This window comes from Primulina tabacum, chromosome 9 (assembly GCF_025594145.1).
Source record: "Primulina tabacum isolate GXHZ01 chromosome 9, ASM2559414v2, whole genome shotgun sequence".
NCBI classification, from domain to species: Eukaryota; Viridiplantae; Streptophyta; class Magnoliopsida; order Lamiales; family Gesneriaceae; genus Primulina; species Primulina tabacum.
Window position 1 is genome coordinate 19,059,046 of NC_134558.1, and position 21,779 is coordinate 19,080,824.

General features: G+C 35.3%; 3 protein-coding genes across 7 annotated transcripts; 2 read left to right on the forward strand and 1 right to left on the reverse strand.

Moving 5' to 3' along the window:
* The first annotated feature begins 8,760 nt into the window (after positions 1–8,760).
* Positions 8,761–11,513, forward strand: LOC142554955 (uncharacterized). Of its 5 annotated transcripts, none has more exons than XM_075665563.1 (4): positions 8,761–8,862; positions 8,987–9,088; positions 9,630–10,175; positions 10,998–11,513. In XM_075665563.1, exons 3-4 carry the CDS (start codon positions 9,683–9,685, stop codon positions 11,396–11,398), a joined length of 894 nt encoding a protein of 297 aa, XP_075521678.1. In that variant the 5' UTR covers positions 8,761–8,862; positions 8,987–9,088; positions 9,630–9,682; the 3' UTR covers positions 11,399–11,513. The 5 variants fall into 5 exon arrangements, with proteins under 5 accessions (XP_075521678.1, XP_075521679.1, XP_075521681.1 ...); XM_075665564.1 differs by having other exon boundaries at positions 8,766–9,088; positions 10,985–11,038; positions 11,170–11,368; XM_075665566.1 differs by having other exon boundaries at positions 8,766–9,088; positions 10,998–11,038; positions 11,170–11,306.
* On the forward strand, positions 11,461–15,357 carry LOC142556968 (uncharacterized). The gene is made up of 7 exons (XM_075668450.1): positions 11,461–11,519; positions 11,629–13,243; positions 13,330–13,599; positions 13,670–13,750; positions 14,324–14,435; positions 14,515–14,581; positions 15,019–15,357. The coding sequence occupies exons 1-7, from the start codon at positions 11,461–11,463 to the stop codon at positions 15,107–15,109; spliced, it is 2,295 nt and encodes a 764-aa protein (XP_075524565.1). The 3' UTR covers positions 15,110–15,357.
* A 103-nt stretch (positions 15,358–15,460) lies between these two features.
* LOC142554956 (uncharacterized) lies at positions 15,461–16,429 on the reverse strand. The gene is made up of 2 exons (XM_075665567.1): positions 16,316–16,429; positions 15,461–15,938 (listed from the first exon to the last, which is right to left on the reverse strand). The coding sequence occupies exon 2, from the start codon at positions 15,883–15,885 to the stop codon at positions 15,703–15,705; it is 183 nt and encodes a 60-aa protein (XP_075521682.1). The 5' UTR covers positions 15,886–15,938; positions 16,316–16,429; the 3' UTR covers positions 15,461–15,702.
* Between the last annotated feature and the right edge of the window lie 5,350 nt (positions 16,430–21,779).

Sequence of the window (21,779 nt, forward strand, 5' to 3'; positions counted from 1 at the left end):
TGTCAACGATTATTCATGCCTTTAAAACGTAAAGGCACGTCATATTCTTTCTTTACTCATCATCACACCATATTATTTAAATATGTTTGAAATTGCATGAAAAAACAAGTTGCAACATGAAATATTTTCGGTTTTGTGTAAGATGCCAATTTTTAAGGCTTGAATTTGTGGAAAAAGCATGTTTGTTATGTTGTTAAAGGGAATGCCATGATTAGGATTGGTTAGGGGATGTTTTTACATGTCTTCAAGAGTCCTAAAACACACCAAAACGTTGCAAATCTAAAAAAAAAAGCTGGAACCGTGTGTGGTTAATTATGTAGGACCGATGTGCTTGTTGATCTTCATAAGTCCGGTTGGTTGTGCATGGGGCTTAAGGGTTCGACCAGGTCTTGAGGAGGGCTCGTGCTGGACGTGGGTCAGGGTCAGGAAGGGTCTTAGCATGGCTAGGACACCTGGAGCGCAGCTTTGGAGGAGTCCCATGCAGCAGGGACTCCTCGCGTGACAGGTAAGGGAGACAGCAGCCGAGAGGTGGCTCGCTGCTGGATCTTGGGTGAGTTAGGTAGGTCCTATATGGTCTAAGGAAGTTGAGTAAGGTCTGGGCTAGGGGCTGGTGCGCTGGGTCGCTGCTGGCTCGAAGAAAAAAGAGGGAACCATGAGGGATCAAAGTGGACGCGAGGCTGCTGTCTTGTGCAGATGGGTTGGTGCTCGCGTCCAGGGCTTGGGCTGGTCTGGGCAGGGTCTGGGAGTGGTTCAGGGATGGCTAGGGTCAGGTGGGGCTCGGTGGTTAAGGGCTGGGAGAGTCCTGGAGTCACTAGGAGCCTATATGAAAGAGTTCATCCTTGTGCGCAGGTTGGGGTGAGTTTCCAGCAAGTTTTAAGCTGGCCAGGGCTGTTTGTTTGGGCTGGGATTGGTCAGTAGGGGGCCTAGGTGGGTTGGCTAGGGTTTGGCTCAAGGTGGCTCGGGCGCGGCTCGAGTAAATTAGGAGATGGCTCGGTGTGTTCGGTAAGGTGTCAAAAACAAAAATAATAAAGCTAAAATTGAATCCATTGATCCACGGATGTGGCTCATGACTTGGAAGTGTAGAATAAATAATAAAATTTTTATGTTAAAATTTTGGAATCAAAATAACGATTTTTGGATTTATTCAGAATTTAATCGTCGCACGAAACGTTAATTAACGAATTTATTGAAACGTCTAGTTTAAGCTTTATAAAATTATGAAAAATTATAATTAAGCTCAAATAATTATTAAAAGTCTAAGTTTTTAATTTGGGAATTTTATATCAAGGTTTGTTTTAATTCAGGATTAAAACGCATTAATACGTCACATTTAAAGATTAATTTAAAAGTTCTCGATTTAAGCTAAATAAAAATATGAGAAAATTCATGTAAGCTTAAATAACTACTTATGACATATTAGAGTCAATGAAATTAAGAAAATGTAAAAATCGTGAAATTTTACGTATTTGGGTAAAACGGTCTTTTTACACCTAGAAATTAGTAAACGTCATGGCAGTGCCATGAATGCTGTTTTATGTGCTAATATGATTATTTTCAATGGTTATTGATGTTTATGAAATTTATATGTTAAAAGGATTATTTTAAATGTTTATGGAATTTTATATGTTAAAATGATATTTTAAATGTTTAGGGAATTTTATATGTTTATGATTTAATATATCAAAAATGTATTTTAAATATTTTGAGGTTAGAATGTCATTTTAAATGTTTATGGATTTTTAATATGTTCAAATGTTTATGTTAAACGATTATGGATATTTACGATAAAACGATAATGTTAAAAGATATGTTGCATGCTTGTTTTTAAAAGGAAAATGATATTAAATGCATGTTTTTTATAAAGTGATAAAAATGTAAAATGTTGAAGGAAGTGAAGTAATTGTGACTATGGAGAATATGAGGATATGAGGATAAGAATGAGGATGTCGTGAGGAAAAAGGCCCCAGAGGGAGCCCATTTATGGGAGAAGGCCCCAGAGGGAGCCCGACGATCGTATTTTCATTCGATGAGGATAGGCCAAGGCTCAGTGGAAGAGAGATCGTCGTTGATGTCCTCGCCTTCCAGTACTGTGGTTATATGTAGATGGATCCATCGACTTTTTTAGGATGAGGAAAGTCACAATTAACGATCTGAATTCAATAAAAAGGGCAGACGTTTCAGTTGGTATCATAGCCAGGTTCCTGTAAAGGGTTGTGCCACCATCAGCGCAAGAAAGATCAGTCATCAAGCCTCAACTTGTAAGTTTAAATGCTTTATATGATTTTATGATGTTACCTGCATAATTATATGAATTATATGTTTACGTTACATGTTTAACAGCATTATGATAATATATGATTTATATGATTGGAATTTTTATACGTGATACGATATAAAATAAGAAATTATTTGATTTCAACACATGTTGGCTTCGTGGTGGAATTGGACTATGTTGATTTTTGGATTTTATTATTGACGTTCTACTTTTTGGGCTATAAGTTAATTGTGAATATTATGAATGCTTTTGGGACACGTAGATTTTTCTAAGAAAATAATGATGACTCGTGGTTACTAGTTGAATAAATTTTTGGGAATTACTCATAAGTAATAATGATTTGAGGATTTGCAACGACTTGAGAGTAAGAAAATGTATAAATTGAGATTTTTAAGTTTTGATGGAAGTGTAAGATTGGTTATAGGAATTGATTTTGGGTAAATAAGTGTAAATTTTTGAAATTATGTTATGGGAAACCTGTAGAATGGAATTAAGAATGCCAAGAACTTATGGGTTAATCGTAGGATTTTCGAAATTAAGGACCAATTAAGATAATTTTTGAGGAAATTAAGAAGTGATTTTGCAATTGTTAAGGAATTTGAGGACTAGTTTAACAATAATTGAGAATTGAATGGGTTAAATGATAAGAATTTTTGATGATTTAGACTTTTAAGGATATTTGGAACCTTGGGATATCTTGGGTATAAAGTTATAAGAAATGTTAAACAAGGTATTGTAGGATGAATCGATATTAAGCTTGAAAATCTAAGTGTTAGCGGAAGTGTTTGGGATTTTAATATTGAAATTGGATAGGTTGATAAACATTTTGGGTATAAAATAAGAAAAGTAATATACGATAAGTATGATCATCCATCTTTAATATTGAGAATTGTAAGAAAAATTGAAATTTGAGGTTATAATAGTAACAAAACTAAGTCATTATGGGTCTTTTTAAGTTGTGATTTGAAAATAAGGATTTAGAAGGAAAATTTAATTGGGATCAAGGAGACGTAAGGACATTCTAGAACTTAAGTTTGATCAGAGTAGCGCAGCGGAAGTTTGGATTTTGAGATACTAGAACTGAATCTAAACTTTGGGTTATTAAGGATAAGTGAATTTCGAGGACGAAATTCAATTTAAGGGAGGAAGATTGTAACGCCCCGAAAATTTAAAGGTCCACGTACACCACATAATGCAATTATTAAATTCCCTTGTATTTTAATTACTTGTTTTAATTGCATAAATTAATTGTGTTATGCATATTTACATGTTTAAAATATATTTTCCACATGATTGCAATAAAACTATATTTTTAAAGGTTATTCGAGTTGCGATCGAAGAACGGAGACCGAGGGCTGAAAAACAGAAAACGTTTTTATTGGTTAATTATTTTTAATTATTTAAATTAAGGGTGATGCTTTTTATTATTTTTGAAATTATAGGGTTTTAAGGTGATTTTATACGCCGGGAAGTAATTGTTATCGGTGTTGATTTTTCAACAAACATACAAACTTGTGGGCAGCCCGGCTAATAAATTCACAAACTTATTTTACCAAAATTATTTTTAATATTCTAATTTAGCACTAATGGGCATAATTACCCTCCTTAGTGGGCCTATGCCTTGTTAGTGATTTAATTAGTATATAATATACTAAACCACCCCATTAAACCCTTGAACCCCACGGCAAAAGCAGTCAAATTCTCTCCAAACTCTTCTTTTATTCAAATACACGGCACACACCTCCAATTCAAGAAAAAAGTTTGGGAAAACAACAAAGAAAGCATCGATATTGCTCGGAAAATTCAAGTCGTCGTCTCCTCGTCGTAGTTCTTCGATTCGTCAACGATTATTCATGCCTTTAAAACATAAAGGCACGCCATATTCTTTCTTTACTCATCATCACACCATATTATTTAAATATGTTTGAAATTGCATGAAAAAACAAGTTGCAACATGAAATATTTTCGGTTTTGTGTAAGATGCCAATTTTTAAGGCTTGAATTTGAGGAAAAAGCAAGTTTGTTATGTTGTTAAAGGGAATGCCATGATTAGGATTGGTTAGGGGATGTTTTTACATGTTTTCAAGAGTCCTAAAACACACCAAAACGTTGCAAATCTAAAAAAAAAGCTGGAACCGTGGGTGGTTAATTATGTAGGGCCGATGTGCTTGTTGATCTTCATGAGTCCGGTTGGTTGTGCATGGGGCTTAAGGATTCAACCAGGTCTCGAGGGCGGCTCGTGCTGGACGTGGGTCAGGGTCAGGAAGGGTCCTAGCATGGCTAGGACAGCTGGAGCGCAGCTTTGGAGGAGTCCCATGCAGCAGGGACTCCTCGCGTGACAGGTAAGGGAGACAGCAGCCGAGAGGTGGCTCGCTGCTGGATCTTGGGTGAGTTAGGTAGGTCCTATATGGTCTAAGGAAGTTGAGTAGGTTTGGGATAGGGGCTGGTGCGCTGGGTCGCTGCTGGCTCGAAGAAAAAAGAGGGAACCACGAGGGATCAAAGTGGACGCGAGGCTGCTGTCTTGTTCAGATGGGTTGGTGCTTGCGTCCAGGCCTTGGGCTGGTCTGGGCAGGGTCTGGGAGTGGTCCAGGGATGGCTAGGGTTAGGTGGGGCTCGGTGGTTAAGGGCTGGGAGAGTCCTGGAGTCACTAAGAGTCTATATGAAAGAGTTCATCCTTGTGCGCAGGTTGGGGTGAGTTTCCAGCAAGTTTTAAGCGGGCCAAAGCTGGTTTTTTGGGCTGGGATTGATCAGTAGGGTCCCTAGATGGGTTGGCTATGGTTTGGCTCAAGGTGGCTCGGGCGCGGCTTGAGTAAATTAGGAGATGGCTCGGTGTGTTCGATAAGGTGTCAAAAACGAAAATAATAATGCTAAAATTGAATCCATGGGTCCACGGGTGTGGCTCATGACTTGGAAGGATAGAATAAATATTAAAATTGTTATGTAAAATTTTGGGATCAAAATAACGAGTTTTGGATTTATTCGGAATTTAATCGCCTCACGAAACGTTAATTAACGAATTTATTGAAACATCTAGTTTTAAGATTTATAAAATTATGAAAAATTATAATTAAGCTCAAATAATTATTAAAAATCTAAATTTTTTATTTGAGAAATTTATATCAAGGTTTGGTTTAATTCGGGATTAAAACGCATTAATACGTCACATTTAAAGATTAATTTAAAAGTTCTCTATTTAAGCTAAATAAAAATATGAGAAAATTTATGTAAGCTTAAATAATTATTTGGGACATATTAGAGTTAATGAAATTAAAAAAAATGTCAAAAACGTGAAATTTTACGTCTAGTGGTAAAACGGTCTTTTTACACCTAAAAATTAGTAAACGTCATGGCAGTGCCCTGAATGCTGTTTTATGTGCTAATATGATTATTTTCAATGGTCATGGATGTTTATGAAATTTTATATGTTAAAAAGATTATTTTAAATGTTTATGAAATTTTATATGTTAAAATGATATTTTAAATGTTTAGGGAATTTTATATGTTTATGATTTAATATGTCAAAATTGTATTTTAAATGTTTTGAGGTTAGAATGTCATTTTATATGTTTATGGATTTTTAATATTTTCAAATGTTTATTTTAAACGATTATGGATTTTTATGATAAAACGATAACGTTAAAAGATATGTTGTATGCTTGTTTTTTAAAGGAAAATGATATTAAATGCATGTTTTTTATAAAGTGATGAAAATGTAAAACGTTGAAGGAAGTATAGTAATTGTGACTAATGAGGATATGAGGATAAAATGAGGATGTCGTGAGGGAAAGGCCCTAGAGGAAGCCCATTTTTGGGAGAGGCCCCAGAAAGAGTCCGACGATCGTATTTCCATTCGATGAGGATAGGCCAAGGCTCAGTGGACGAGAGATCGTCGCTGATGTCCCCGCCACCTAGTACTGTGGTTACATATAGATGGATCCATCTACTTTTTGAGGATGAGGAAAGTCACAACTAACGATCTGAATTCAATAAAAAGGACAGACGTTTCATATTTTGTTGACAAAATCCATTTATAAAATGCTACGTAACTAGACCATAACCAGCACAAAATGCACTTAAAAAACTACACATGGAGTGAGAACTGTTAGAAGTTTCATGTACAGTGTGTGTATTTCAATATTCAAATTCGAGATCAAATTTGAACATGTATATTTGCAAAAATATACTTCATTTTCATAAATCACTTGTAAAAGTATTTCATTGTGAAAAAAGTAAAGTAAATTTAATTAAATAATGTTAAAATTGTTAAAATAATAACTTAACCTATGAATCAAATGTAGTTTACTTGTTAAATTGAAAAATTCATATTTAAATATAACAGGGAAACAACAAATTTTTTTATCAATTAACTTACAAACATTTAATTTTTGATAAAGTTGTTCATCAATAACAATTTTAATCAATTGACTTGGATTTTTTTTTAACAAAAAACATATTAACAATGTCGGGTGACATGTCACTTTTTTTTGCTACAATCACATTATTTTTTGATGTCATGTCAGTATTTTGGTGAAATGATCTAAAGTGAAAAAAATTGTAAATTAGTTGATGAAAACTGACAGTTGAATAATATAATACAAAATCGAAAAATATGTAAATTATCACACCAAAAATGTTGTTCTCTCAATATAATATAATCAAAATAATATATTTATCAAAAGAGAAAAAATTAGTCAAATAATTTAGAAACTGAAGGATCGTTTCCTGAGCATCTTTTGGATGCTTCAAACAAAATATTCTCAAAGAGCTGCAATAGCTCGTGTTTTAAGAATGTTAACACCGATGAATTAAATCGAGTTTGATTTAAAATCAAGCGGAAGAAACTCGAAGTAATCCTTCGTTAAAAAGACTGTTATATTAGAAAATATTTTATCTTATGTAAACTGAATAACCGAAAAAGGGTAGATTTTGCATTCATCAGTTCAGTTATGGTGACAACTGAACTGACGTATATTCTAACTGATCCAAACAGTTTGAAAACAATAATTAATCAGTTAAATATACAAGATATGTTTATGGATGTTCGGAGACTTCAACTGCTCCTACGTCACCGCTTCTACCACATCGGGTAAGATCCACTAAAAGACTTTGATTTATACAATTCTTTGTACAAACCCACTCAGCTAGGACTTACACTACTTTCTAAACTGAACTCCTAGCTACGACTGAAGGCAGCACCTTCCAGCCAACACTTCTTTAACGTCTATGTGTCAAAGACTACATACACAAGTTTAACATCTTCGTGCAACACTGTATTTGAGTGGTTGAGAGTGTTTGTGTGTGAGAACTGAACGAGGATGCTCTCACACACTGAGGGAAATAAGCTTCTAATCTAAGCTGATATAACTGTGAAGAGTTCCCTCTGGCCTGATTGCTTCTGAAAGCTGATGTGCAATGAGCGTGTCCTTTCTTTTCTCTCGTATATGCTTAAAAGCTTCTTTTTGCTCACTCTTCTTCTTATTGAGTCTTCACTGATCTTTTCTTTATATAGGCGGGAAAACTGAACGTACAGTGAGACTCATTTGTTGTGTCCGTTGCATTTTGTAGGACCGAACGCTTGCCGCTTTACCAAAAACTATAGCTAGTAGTAATGGTGCAACTCAAATATTTTAAACCGCACAGTAGCTCAAGCACCACGGTTCGATCGCTCTACCAAGCAGGGACAATTATTGAACCCAACAATCTCCCTCCCAATAATTGCACTCCTTGCAATCAATGAGAATCGAACCCGTGACCTTGGCTCTGATACCAATTGTAGGACCGAGCGCTTGCCGCTTTACCAAAAGTTATAGCTAGTAGTAATGGTGCAACTCAAATATTTTAAACCACACATCAGCTCAAGCACCACGGTTCGATCGGTCTACCAAGCAGGGACAATTATTGCACCCAACACATCTTGAATTCGTTTCTTGGACTTTGTATCTCGACTTTTCGACTGCCATTCTGAAACGTTTTGTCTTAATGCTCTGATGCAACGTCCATTATTGTCCTTTGACTGGACAATCTTTTTGTACCTTCACGTACAGCTAGACTCCACCGAAAGAGTTTGTCTTCATCCATAACTGAAAGATTCTGATTGATGCTTCAAACTGGTCAGCTGAACTGATCTTCAGCTCTTGTTCAGTTGAACTGATCAGCTGTGTTTCTTCATCAGTTGAACACTTCTTCGGCTGGCCAGGCTTCTGAGGTTCTCCAGCTGAACCACCTATCAACTGGAGAATCTGTTGGACTGCTCAATTGACGTAAGAGTTAGACTGATTCAGTTTGTGCGATCCAGTTAGGTCTTCAGCTTGCGATGTAAACATGTCGTAAGTGATCCTAGCTGCTGCACACTAAGCTAGATTATTAGTAACATAATTAACAAGTTTTGTTATAATCAAAATCAAGATTGGAAACTTTAAAAGTTCTAAACAATTTTCAATATAATCCGAAACCGACCCGACCATATTTATACGGATCGCCGTTCCCTCGAGTTCTCACGGTTCGCCCTAAAATTTCCCTCCAATTCTTATTCCTTCACAATTATATCGTAGAATCTTCTTTTTCGGAGAATCCCAGGAGTTGAATCGGTAAATCTTCTGTCTTCACCGCACTCTCGGTGCACTAATCTCTTTTACATTTACAGATTTTTCAATAATTTTTTGTTTGAAAGATCGGGTCTGCTCTTGTTTTCGCGTGAAATGGGTACTTTAGGAGGTGTAGAAAATGGCAATCACATCAATTCAACAAAGAATAATTTGGATAAATGTTTGAGCAACTTCGAGACGCAGCAAGTTGACAGTCAGTATTCTCCTGGTAGTTTTTCAATTTCTCGTGTTTGTAATTTCAGTCAGTTCCAATTGATGCATGGCTGTCTTGGCTCACGTATATTTAGGTTTATGTTATTTTCTAACGGTGAACAGGGCTCATGTACCAAAATATAACAATTTTTATCCTCGCACACCCACCCCCAGCCGCGTGAGTTGTGAACTACATTTATGTTCGGTAAATTTGTGATTTTGCATAAGAAAAGATTGTGCATTCGGTTCTTAGGAAATGATTTTGTCTAATTTCCGGAGCTTACCGAGGGTTGATTGCATAGGACACACAATGTCCTAGTTAGGGTTTATGTTGTATATATACATACAATATATTTATATGTTTTGTATAAATTTGATTTACTAGTGAGTTTCCATCATTATAAGAAAAACTATAGCCAAAGATGCAACTTGGATCTTTAACATTATGTTCTGGAAAATTATTTTGGAGCAACTTTTTTTCCTTGGTACTATTATGGAAAAACTTCCAGCCGTTTGCATTTATCCGACTTAACCTTCTTTTGTTACATGGACATTAGGTGGTGATTTAAGAGTTGATGGAGCTAACGATTTTCACTATCCCTCCGGTACAATGCCAGTCGATGATAATTTTCTATTGGAAGATGAATTCAAGACTCAGTTAGTGGATCTTGTTGGGGAGACTCAGTTTGTGGATGTTACTGAGGAGACTCAGCCGTGTTATCTGGCTAGGGAAACACAATTGATGGATCTTGCCTTGGAAACTCAAGTTTTGGATGACTTTGATTGTGTTAACCATGCACCCACTCAGTTGCTCCATCAATCCAATGAAACTCAAGTGTTCGATGATATTTACTATGTTAATATCCCTACCGAGTTCTTTACTGCAACCAATATTGAAGTTTCTGATGCTAGTGACAATGATAAAACAAATAAAACCGTGGGCAGGTGTGATACCCAGCAATTATCTCCAGACGATTCCTTGAAGGGCCATGGCAGGGATCTAGCCACACATTTGAAGACGGTGGATGCTAGCTCTGGCAAACAAGGTGACTGTGTTTGTGGAACACCATCTCATTACTTCACCGCTGAAGAGCATAATTCAGGTAACTTTTACTTTGATTGTTGCTCCATTTATTTTTATATATTTTGGTCTCAGTTCCCTAGTATTTAATATGTAGTGTTAATTTTTTCATGTCGTTTCATCATCTTATTTTGCCTGTACTGTTTATTTGTCAGGGCCTGTATTGAAACCACTTTCTGCCCTTTGTATAAAAAAGTTACTTTATGCTATGAAATTTCCTGTGCAAAAATCACAAAATTATTTTTCCCCCTTCATTGCTCGATGTATTTCATATCTTCAGTTCATTTTTGAGCTTACAACGATTTGTCTTCCAACTTCTTGTGTATTATTGCTTATTTATGTAAGACATATTTTCAAACAAACCCAAAGAAGTCAATATAAATGGATATGCTCGATAATTGTGCAAGTTTATTCTTGTAACTTAATCCACTATTTATTTAAATAAACACATGGAAAGTAGAAAATCTGTGTTGCTTTATATACTTGTACAGTGAGCTTGCCACATTCACAAAATATCTGTCTTCATATTGTTTAATTGGATTTTTAATCCTTTATCCCTTGTCACAAAATATTTGCTTTGATATCTTTAATTTGTATTTCAGTCCTTTTTACCTTCACCATCAGGGAAATTCAGCTGAATGAATTATGGGCAAGATATTGTCTGCCTTGTCCTCATTGCTTTGTTCTTTGCATTCAGTTAATTCTTCTAATTGTCATAGACCTAAAGCATATGCCACTTTTTCTTGGGTTAAAGCATTCGGTTGAGACTTTACGATATGTGCGAATAGGAAGCTGTTGTTTCCCTTTTATTACAATAACATCTTGTTTCAGGATCTTTTTGCAGAGATTTTACCTCAATTCGTGCTTCGTCAGTTAGAGCCTCAGGTTTGGCCGCTCTTGCCCGAGGAGCCAGTAGTAATTCCGTGTTCCTTACGTAGTGAAAAATCTTCTTTGGAACAGCGGAGGTGTGAGCAAGAAGTTACATTTCATAGCGGAGATTTTTTTAATTTTGGCAGGAAGAACAATGAGGAATGCAGTTGGAATGAGAATGATGAAAGCAGTAAAAAACTAAGAGGTCCAATTCGCAAGGGTAGTAATATTATGAGGAAACTTTTTACAGAGGATAGAGTTGTTGAAGTTTGTCAGTCAGAGGCTGACATTAACCAGACAGATGACAATCTTAACATGCCTGAGTTAAATGCATCTGAAAATCACTTGGCTGGTTTAAGCCTATGTCAACTCTGAGGAACCTGGAGATTTATCACAAGCCAATGCACTTGAGGTCGTGGACAGGTTTCTCGAACTTAATGTCATGGCGCATGATCAAAGCAGAGGCTACAGAATTCACATGGCAGAAAAACCAAAGGTAATCAACAGAGTAAAAGGTTCTCTAGATTTGGCAAAAAACTCTGTTCTCAAAAGTACTGTTGTAGAATGCAGAGATTATGAATGGGATGATAACCGCGAAGATGAAGGTGGGGGAGATTTTTCCAGAAGAAAAAGGAACTCTTCTTTGACAACGGAAATCCACAGGAGGGGACCTATTTGGAAACTTGGAAATCTGGCTCTGCTGACCTTATAAAAATCAAGACTGGTGGAGATCATGGAATTGAAAAGAATCAAGCTTACGATAAGAAGTTAGGAGACCCAGCCTACACAGATTCAGGGGCGATGTTGCATCAAAGGAAAAGAGCAAAGGGAAAATCATTTCATTGCAGAGATGAGGTGTTGCACAAGAATCTTAAGAAGGATTTGGATAATCAGTCAAACTTGGCATCTGGGCACAAGTTGACTGATAATGATGGTAGCAGGGATATTTCAGACCTGAAAAATATAGGCCATGATACTCAAATAGCTGCGGAAGTGTTAGGAACTCTCTGTATTGAGCTGCATTCAGTGAACACTAATAGTGATGTTCCTGATGAAGGCATTGGTCCAATTACAAAGGCATCTGCAGAAAATCAGTTTAGTGTTGGCGTTGTCACTAGACAAGCCAAAAGTGTGATGAGGACCAGCAGCAACATGAGTAATGGCTCTACTCTTTCATTAGCAAAACAAACTAAAAACACTAGGAAGCGGTGTGATGCAGAGCTGAGGAGGGCAGAACAAAGGAGGCTTGCAGATGTCAATGACGATTTTGTCTTATACGGCAAGGAATGCCTGAGCACCATACATCCTAGAATGAAAGAGCAGAAGGTAGGAGGAGCTAAGAAAAGGAGTAACATTCAAGAGAGTGATCCATATCAGAATGTGGAGTTAACGGATCCTTCTGTACCAGTGGCTCATCGAACTAGGAGAGGCAGAAAATTGGATGGCTCAAAGGCTCCAGGAAATGTATTTCGTGCGAGGGAGGAGATAAATGATCTGATAAGTGCTCGTGTACTCAGAAAAAGTAGAATAGCTGCCGATGATGAAAATGCAGAAATGGGTACCTTCAAGAATTTTAGAAAGGCGAGATCAATTATGGTTAAGGAATCAAATAAAAAATGTGTTGGTATCCCAAGTTCGTCAGAACCAAAAAGATCTTCTCTAGAGTTTCCAGATCGAAAAATAACTCGACAAAAGGCATTCTTAGGCGAGGAAGAAAATGATGCACAATGTAATGCAAGTTTAAAAAGATCAAGAGACAATGGAAGTACAAGGAATAATGTTGATCATAGAGGTTCTGATCATGGGAAGGTGACAGCAAGTTTACATGACACAGTTGATCCCTGCACATCTAAGCAATGTGATGGGATGAGTGATGCAAAGACCTCAAAATCTTCTGAAGGTGCAGAAATTGTTGACAGTCGAGATGCATCTCCAAGTGAAAGATTGGAAACACCCATGTCAACTTGTACTACACCTGCTACTTGTGCGACACAAATAAACAATGTATCTCCCATCTGTATGGGGGATGAGTATCACAAGCAGTCTTGCAGGAAGAACCTGTCTAAACTGTCTTTTATAAAAGAAATTAATAGCTTAATGACTGACACGTCAGTACCATTTAGTGAAATGAAAGACTTGAGAAAGAGGAAAGATACCGCAAATATCAGAGTCTTGTTTAGCCAACACCTAGATGTGGATGTTGTCAAACAGCAGAAAAAGGTATTTAGTAAATTGCTATTGGATCCTTCAATTTGTGCAAGTTGGTGTAGATCTTTTAGTTATTTGGTTACATTTCTCTGTCACAGGTTTTGGCTAGGCTGGGAGCTTCTGATGCTTCTTCCATGTCAGATGCTACACATTTTGTAGCTGATGAATTTGTCCGCACCAGAAATATGCTTGAAGCAATTGCTTTTGGAAAATCAGTAGTGACACACTTATGGCTTGAAAGCTGTGGACAAGCTGGCTGTTTTGTTAATGAGAAAAATTACATTCTCAGAGATCCAAGAAGAGAAAAAGAATTTGGCTTCAGTATGCCTGTTTCTCTGTCAAGAGCTAGTCAGCATTCCCTTCTACAGGTATGTATCTGATTGTCGCATAAAATGATATGCTCTAACCATGCTGTACTAAAAATGATCTTGGTTGCAGGGTCAAAAAGTTTTTGTCACCCCAAATACAAAGCCCGGCAAAGACATTATAACAAACTTGGTCAAGGCAGTTCATGGTTTGGTATGTGATCATTCTTGAAATTTTTTTTGCTGATATTTTTAGCTTAGTTGTTTCATTATGAGTGTTTTATGTTCCTCACTTCCTGTGCGTAGTTAGCATTAGTTAACTTAGCCCTGTTCACTTCTTTGCAAAATCTGGGGGTGTGTATCACTCCAAGGTGCTAGAAACGGAGCAATCAATTTCCTTGACTACTGGTGGGTTGTTAAATTGTACTCGTAGCTCACTGGATCTTAAAACTATTGCCTAAGTATATGATTTTAAGCTCTCGAATTATTTTCCAATCTCCTCTTTGCCCTCTTGATTTTTAGATCTCATAATTTAGCATCTCTCCTATTATATAAATGGACACTCGTTGATTACTGCATGAATGTGTAAGGATTGAATTTCTGTCGTATTCATTGCCACGGCAACACATTAAAAACTATTTGCTCTGTGCGTTTTAGTTCAGTGTATAAGGTTTTATGCACCTTCTATTACGTGTGACTTCTCTGATAAATGCAACGACAAAGGGTGAGAGTGCTCTACATGGAACCATTTTAGAATGGATTATGATACTTGGTGCATTTCTAACAGGCGGTGGAGAGACTTGGAAGATCAGCATTGAAAGATGAAAAACTTCCGGACGATCTTTTGATTATATCTTGTGAAGAAGACTATGACCTCTGTGTGGCTTTTCTCGAGAAAGGTTGAAACTCGTACCTTCAAAGAATCATCGCTTCTGAATGTAATGTAAAGATGACCACTTAGTAGCCATTTATGTGCAGGTGGCGCTGTTTACAGTTCAGAGTTATTACTGAATGGAATAGTTAAACAGAAGCTGGAATATGAAAGGTTTGTCTCTTCTGTTATTGCTGAATTTGCCAGTATAATCTTTCTCTTGCGGTAAATACATAACTTGGATTGGAATTGACCAGAGAATCCGACTTGTCACTTTACTAATGATTTTCACTTACAAATTTATTCTGCATTTAGTGTTATTCTTCTAATGATGGATGTATGTGGCGTGTTCCATCATGAGATGTGGTGGTGATTGGTGAATGTTAACATGTGAGACACGCTGGATATTTAGCACATATGTATCAGAGAATATGACCAAGTATAGCAGAAAATTAAGTTGCAGTACTTGTTTCTACTCTAGTTCTCTTCTCGACTTTTGGAGGGTGTTTTATCTTGCCATCACCTGTTTTCTAATGGATTTGGATTTGACATGGGTGCCAGTCTACCAGAGATCTGTTTTTGTGTTAACGCTTGTTTATTTTTTGTTGCAGGCATCGTCTTTTTGTAGATCGAGTCAAAAGGACTCGCTCCACAGTATGGGTGAGAAAGAACAACAAACATCATGTAACAAAACAAAGATGAGGACCCTTTTTGTTTCTTGCAAACCTCGCACATAGTTTTGGAAGCGTAGTAGTGTAAATTCGTGCATAAACTAAAGTATTTTTCTTTTCTTGGTACCAGTTCTTTCCTTATGTGTTGGGTGCATACAGGAGTATAATGTATTTCATGTGTGATACATTTTTATTCGCACGATGTAACATACATGGTTTAGTTTATTAGTTACAATATTCCATAAACTTATATCAAACAATCACCAAAAAATGAAGCATGAGATAGGATACTATGATCTTTTGTAGTCTTGTATGAAATTTTCTATGGCTTGTATCAAACAATTAATCTTGTATGAAACAGGAGATTGATTAGTATGATATTCTCTATAAGCTTATGATATTATAGTTCCGTCAAATACTGAGAAATATATTCAAACGATAATGTTTCCGTTGAAAGGATTGTCGATGACAAAATCTGACAGCATCTAAACTCCAAAACTAAGATTCTAGTCATCATAACAAACCTGTTTATCCGAGCAACAAAAAAAATATAGTGTTCATTGAGGCAGAACAATAGCATAGACAGGATCCGTGACACGTCTGACTCGCCACCTTCGAGATCACTCACTTCATCTTCGCCTCGGTGAACAGAACATGACGATTCACTCGAGGATCGTACTTTCGAAACTCAAGTTTGATGTTGCTGGTGTGGAGCCTCTTGGTCTTCTTCACCACGTAGAAGAATCCACTCCCAGCAGCCGAAACCAGCCTCACCAACATAGTGGCCTTCTTCTTCTTGTCTCCCATTATCACTTCACTATTAGGCCAAAAATAGATGAACCCGTGTAAGAGTCGATATCCTAATCCAAAATACATAATAATTTAGGGAGCAAAAAAACAGAACCCCAACGACCCGTATAACACCCACACTACTCCAAAACACATGAATCTTAAAACTAAGCTAAATGATCAACAAGAAACATAGTCAAAGAAGCAAATAACATCTTGCCACATGGAATTCACTCGCTATTAGTTTCCGACACAAAATACTAATAAACAACTCTTTTTCATCAAATTTCGGCTCAAATTTGAGAAAGCGGCATAAATCAGTAAAAAGCTCTTTCAGGAATACCATCAAACATGTAATGCACGTGACATACAGACACAACGAGAACATCATCCGCCCCGAAAATCATGGGTGTAAGAGAGCGCGCGCGCGCGAATATGAGAAAATTACCAGCGTCAAAGTTATCGCGAGAGAGAAGAACGAGTTAGCGTCAGCTCGCCAAATAATGGCAGGAAGGAAGAATGGGGACAGAATTTAACAGTACGAATTGGGCCGGGCAATCTACACTTGCTCAAGCCCAATAAATTTTGTACTGGGCTATATAAAAACTTTTAGACTTACTTCACTCGAGAGTCATAAACGATCCCCTTAAAACATGGGCCCTAGTTATGGCTCAACAGCCCAGTGATTCCACCCTTCCGTGGTAGCAACAGTGCAACAGTGTAACGTCAAAAAATCTGATTACATATAAATGTTTGGTAGCCATGATAAATGAATGATTATTTAGCCCTTGATTATGATTGAAAGCCCACACTATTCATGTTATTTGTGTGATTAAATATCCCTCCTCAAAGGGTATGATAATTAATATTTTTTGAATAGTAATCATGATAAGATTGTATATTGACCATAATACCCTTGAATTGTTTTCTTCAATATAATATAAAAATTAAAATTAGAGAAAATTTAATAATTAAAATAATATTTAAATTTTTATTATATTTTTTTATAAATTAATTTCATATATTTTTATTATTTTCAATCATTTTAAAGAAAATAAATTGTAATGCAAATCTATCTTAAATTAAATTTTTATAAACTTGTAATCTTGTTAATTAATTTTTTTATAAAAATAAATATTTTTTATAATTCTAATTTATTTTTTTAATGATTTAAATTAATTTTAATAAATATAAATTATAATTATAAATATTTAATTATCTATCAAATTATTTTAAGAATATTTATAATTATTTTAAGAAAAAACAATAATATTGTAATTATTACTAAAACTTTATTTAACATTAACATTCAAAATATTATTGTTATTTTAATTATTAAAGTAAATGCATATTTACAAATTTATTTCTAATAAATATATTTAAATTAATTTTAATAAATGTAAATTATAATTATAAATATTTAATTATCTATCCAATTATTTTAAAAATATATATTTAATTAGCATTTGGGTCATTTTGATCATTACAATAAAATTTACAAAATTAATCCATCATTTTAAAATCATACCAAACACCATGTTATTTATCCTACCATAATATTAATCCATATATCTCATTTTTTAATCACTCTAATTATTAATCATTTACTTATCCTATCACACGTACCAAACGGAGCCATACAGTATGCATGAAATTTTTTTTAAATTGCTAAATTAATTTAATTAAATGATTTTGGATGCATAAATGATATATATTTTGATTGAATAAATGATTAATTGTGTAATTTTTTTGATTTCATAATTTAAAGATTTTCAAACGAAGTTCGGTGGTTGGCCGAGGATAGAAGACCGAAGATGATTGAGACGTTAAAGATTTAAAAATTAAAATTTTATTTTTAATTAAAAAATATTTATTTTAAATAATTTAGAAATTTTAGTATTTTTAGGGTCAAAAGTAAATTAATTAGTGGGAGCAAAGAATTTATGTTATTTATATGAGATTTTTGGTAATAGGTGTTTCTAAATCTTTTAATTTGAAGTCTAATGATTTTATTTATCTTAATGAACTTAATTAATCAATTAAAAACTATTATTAATTAAGTTCATTAACTAAGTGTTTAGAAAGCCTTTTTGCAAAAATAATTAAACCCTAAAACCTAAACACACACACCTACACGCACACACACAATTCACGTAAAAGTGCAGCGGCCAACCCTTTTCTTGTCAAGGGAGTTTAGATTTTTTTTCCCCATCGTTCCTCCTTGTTCTTTCCTGTTCTTCCTTCCAGCAATGATCACTTGACTCCCTTGCATCTTAAGTTGCATCTTAAGGTGGGTTTTCCGGTGGGTTTTGTTGAGAAAAAAGGGTAGAAATTGTCATCAGTTTGTCACCGACGCTCCACCGCACCAATATTCGTATTTCGAGCGTTTGAAATGCAAAGACACGTTCTAAACCCTTCTTTTTGCATTATTCAAACCACATTATGCATGCTTAATGTTTTGTTTCATGAATAAAATCTATGGTTTTGGTTTTATAAAGTTGTAACACAATATATATCGTATCGACGTCTTAATAAATATTTTGGGCGATTATTGATGCAAAAGAATGTTGCTTCCATAGGGGATGCTTGGGAGGGATGTCTTGATGTTAGATGTATGGTTTTACAAGGTCTTAACGGTTTGGAAGTCGAGCCAAAGGGCCGGGAGGCAGGCCACAACGACTGCACGCGTGTTGTCACCGAGTGGAGTGCGCGACTTGGCCTTTTTTTGGAGCTCACCTTTGGGTCAAGGGTTGGGGCTGGATAAGAGCTGCACGGGAGGCTTGGTCGAAGTTGTTCGTCGTCGAGTTGTGGACTGGTACAACAAGTTGAGTCGCGTTATAGGTTGTAAATAAATTTACGGGACGAATTAGAAAGGACTAGGGTAGAGGTCGAAAGTATAAAATCGAGGAATTTAAAGTTTCGAGGTTTTTTCAATGTTCCGAACAAATTCGATAACCCGAAAAAAATATTTTTGAGTTGTAAGTAAAGTTTATGATTTTATAATGTATTTTCGATGTAGGAAAATGTTTATGATGCAAAAATGTTTTAATTATGCTTTAAAATGTCTAGGCGGGCTTATTTTAGAATTTTCGATGAAACAGTATTTATCATATAAACAGAAGGAAAAGAAAATATTTTGAAGGATGAGATTTGACTGTGACACAGAAGATATGTGAGGATCTGTCGTAAAAAGGAGCGGCAAAGTTACTTTATTTTAGGCCATGACCTAGTGACGAAAGTTGCTGATGCCCCGTCGCTAGGGATGTAATCGAGTCGAGCCGAGCCGAACTCTTGAATGTTTGAGCTTGGTTTGTTTATAATCGAGCCGAGCTCGAGCTTTATTTAACAAATATATTCATGGCTCACGAGCTTATTCAAGCTTTTATCGAACCTAAACGAGCTTAATAAATATGAACTGTACATTTAAATATTCATTAAATTCATTAAAAATTAATTATACATTTAGAAAAAATTATAATATTTTTATTAAAATTTATCAATTTATTATAATAAATAAATTTAATAGATTTTTCTATATATTTCATAATTAATGTGTTAAATCAATAAATTAAATATCAAAATTATTATTTTTCATCTAAGATATTACTTATGAATTTAGTAACAAACATGTTCACAAGCTAACGAGCCGAACATTGTAGAGCTTAAACTTGGTTCTTTTATCTTAACGAGCTCAAACGAGTTTTTATCGAATCGAGCTTCGAATAGCTCACAAACGATTTGGTTCATTTACATCCCTACCCGCCGCCAAGTACCATGGTTTATAGATTGATCAATCAAACAGATGATAAAAGATAAATGATAATCACTTTCAATTATCAAACTTAACCGAAAATGAGTTATGATAAATTATGAGGAAATGATATATAATGTTCAGTATTTTAAATGAGCTATGAAAATGTGTATGCTAACGATTTTTCAGTCGGATGTATTTTAATATTTTTTTTAAATGTATGTGCTTGTATATGTACTATTTGCTTTCACGGTTAGGACCTTCTAGAATTTAAGTTTGATCAGAATAGCGCAGCGGAAGCGTGTATTTTTGGGATATTAGAACTGAATCTAAACTTTGGGTTAATAAGGATAAGCGAATTTCGAGGACGAAATTCAATTTAAGGAGGGAAGATTGTAACGCCCCGAAAATTTAAAGGTCCACGCAAACCACATGCATGCAATTATTAAATTCTTTTGTATTTTAATTAAATGTTTTAATTGCATGAATTAATTATGTTATGCATATTTTTGCATGTTTAAATTATATTTTTCTGTATTGTTGCATTAAAATGTATTTTAAAAAGGTTATTCGAGTTGCGATCGAGGAACGGAGACCGAGAGCTGAAAAATAGAAAATATTTTTATTAAACAATTGTTTTTAATTATTTAAAATAAGGGTGATGCTTTTTATTATTTTTGAAAATATGTGGTTTTGAGGTGATTTTATACGTCGGGATGTAAATTTTATCGGTATTGGTTTTTCAACAAAAATACGAACTTTTTGGTAACCCGATTATTAAATTCACAAACTTATTTTAACCAAAACTATTTTAATATTTTAGTTAAATCCTAATTAAGACTAATGGGCCTAAATTATTGGCTTAATAGGCCTAAAGCCTTGTTAGTGTTTAATTAGTATATATTATACTTAAAACCCTCCCCAAAGCCCACACATCTTCACGCCTACTTTCTGAATTCTCTCAACACAATACACGACACACACACAAGGATTTCAAGGAAGAAAGTTTTCAAATATTGCAAGGAAAATCAAGCCAAAGTCGTTCGTCGTCGTTCTTTGCAATCGTCAACGAGAAATCGTGCGTTTAAAATGCAAAGGCACGCCATATTCTCCTTTTACTCATCATCACACCATATTATGAATGATTGCATATTTTGAATGAAAAATTAAGAACCATGATGATTATTTTCGAAATTGCATGCACATGGGTTCTAAACTTGAGTTTTGTTTACCAAATTCATGAAATTCATGTATCTAAGATGCTGCCATGATTAGGAAGGGTTAGGGGTATGTTTAACACAAGTTTAAAGAGTCCTAATCATCCCCAAAACACTGCAAGCATGGGTAGAATAAAGATGGAACCATAGGAATTTAACAGAATAAGGAACCGTGAGTGCACTACAAGAAAAATGATTTTCCGCAGAACGTCATCAACAGCGTGCATTAAAAGCACGCTGCGAATACTACTTTTCACGGCGTGCACTCATATGTGCGCCGTTAATAGTGTTGCACTTGATACTATTAACAGCATGCATTAAAAGCACGCTGCGGATATTACTATGGACGGCGTGCATTAAAAGCACTTTACGGATAGTAACTTGATACTATTAACGGCGTGCATTAAAAGCACGCTGCGGATATTACTATTGACGGCATGCATTAAAAGAACGCTACGAATAGTAATATCCGCAGCATGCATTTATGTGTGCTGTTAATAAATTATATAAACGACAGCGCGCAATAAAGGCACGCCGTTAATAGTATTATTAACGGTGTGCAAGCTTATGTGTGCTGTTAAAAGTAAATCATTTTTTTAAAAAAATCGTGTTCAGACATTAACGGCGTACATTAATCGCACGCCGTCAATAGTATTATTCACGGCATGCATATTATTAGCACGCTGCGGAAAATGAGTTCGAATTTTAAATTAGCGAGAGTTTTAGTAAAACCGTCGCTAATTTTAAAGTTTTAAGACCACATTTAGCGACGGTTGAGAAGAAACCGTCGCCGATTAAGGCCACTTTTAGCGACGGTTTAAAAAAAACCGTCGCCGATTTAAATCAGCGATGATTAATAGTTAACCTTCGCTAATAGACGTATATCGGCGACAGTTTAGTAACAAACCGTCGCTAAAAAATCGCAAATTCTCTATTTATACCCG

Coding starts and splice junctions, on each gene's coding strand:
- LOC142556968 (XM_075668450.1), top strand. CDS start 11,461: ATGTCATGGCGCATGATCAAAGCAGAGGCTACAGAATTCACATGGCAG. Junction 13,244..13,329: donor TTGTCAAACAGCAGAAAAAG/GTATTTAGTAAA, acceptor TCTCTGTCACAG/GTTTTGGCTAGGCTGGGAGC. Junction 13,600..13,669: donor GTCAGCATTCCCTTCTACAG/GTATGTATCTGA, acceptor TCTTGGTTGCAG/GGTCAAAAAGTTTTTGTCAC.
- LOC142554955 (XM_075665561.1), top strand. CDS start 8,974: ATGGGTACTTTAGGAGGTGTAGAAAATGGCAATCACATCAATTCAACA. Junction 9,089..9,629: donor TGACAGTCAGTATTCTCCTG/GTAGTTTTTCAA, acceptor CATGGACATTAG/GTGGTGATTTAAGAGTTGAT. Junction 10,176..10,997: donor CGCTGAAGAGCATAATTCAG/GTAACTTTTACT, acceptor ATCTTTTTGCAG/AGATTTTACCTCAATTCGTG.
- LOC142554956 (XM_075665567.1), bottom strand. CDS start 15,885: ATGGGAGACAAGAAGAAGAAGGCCACTATGTTGGTGAGGCTGGTTTCG.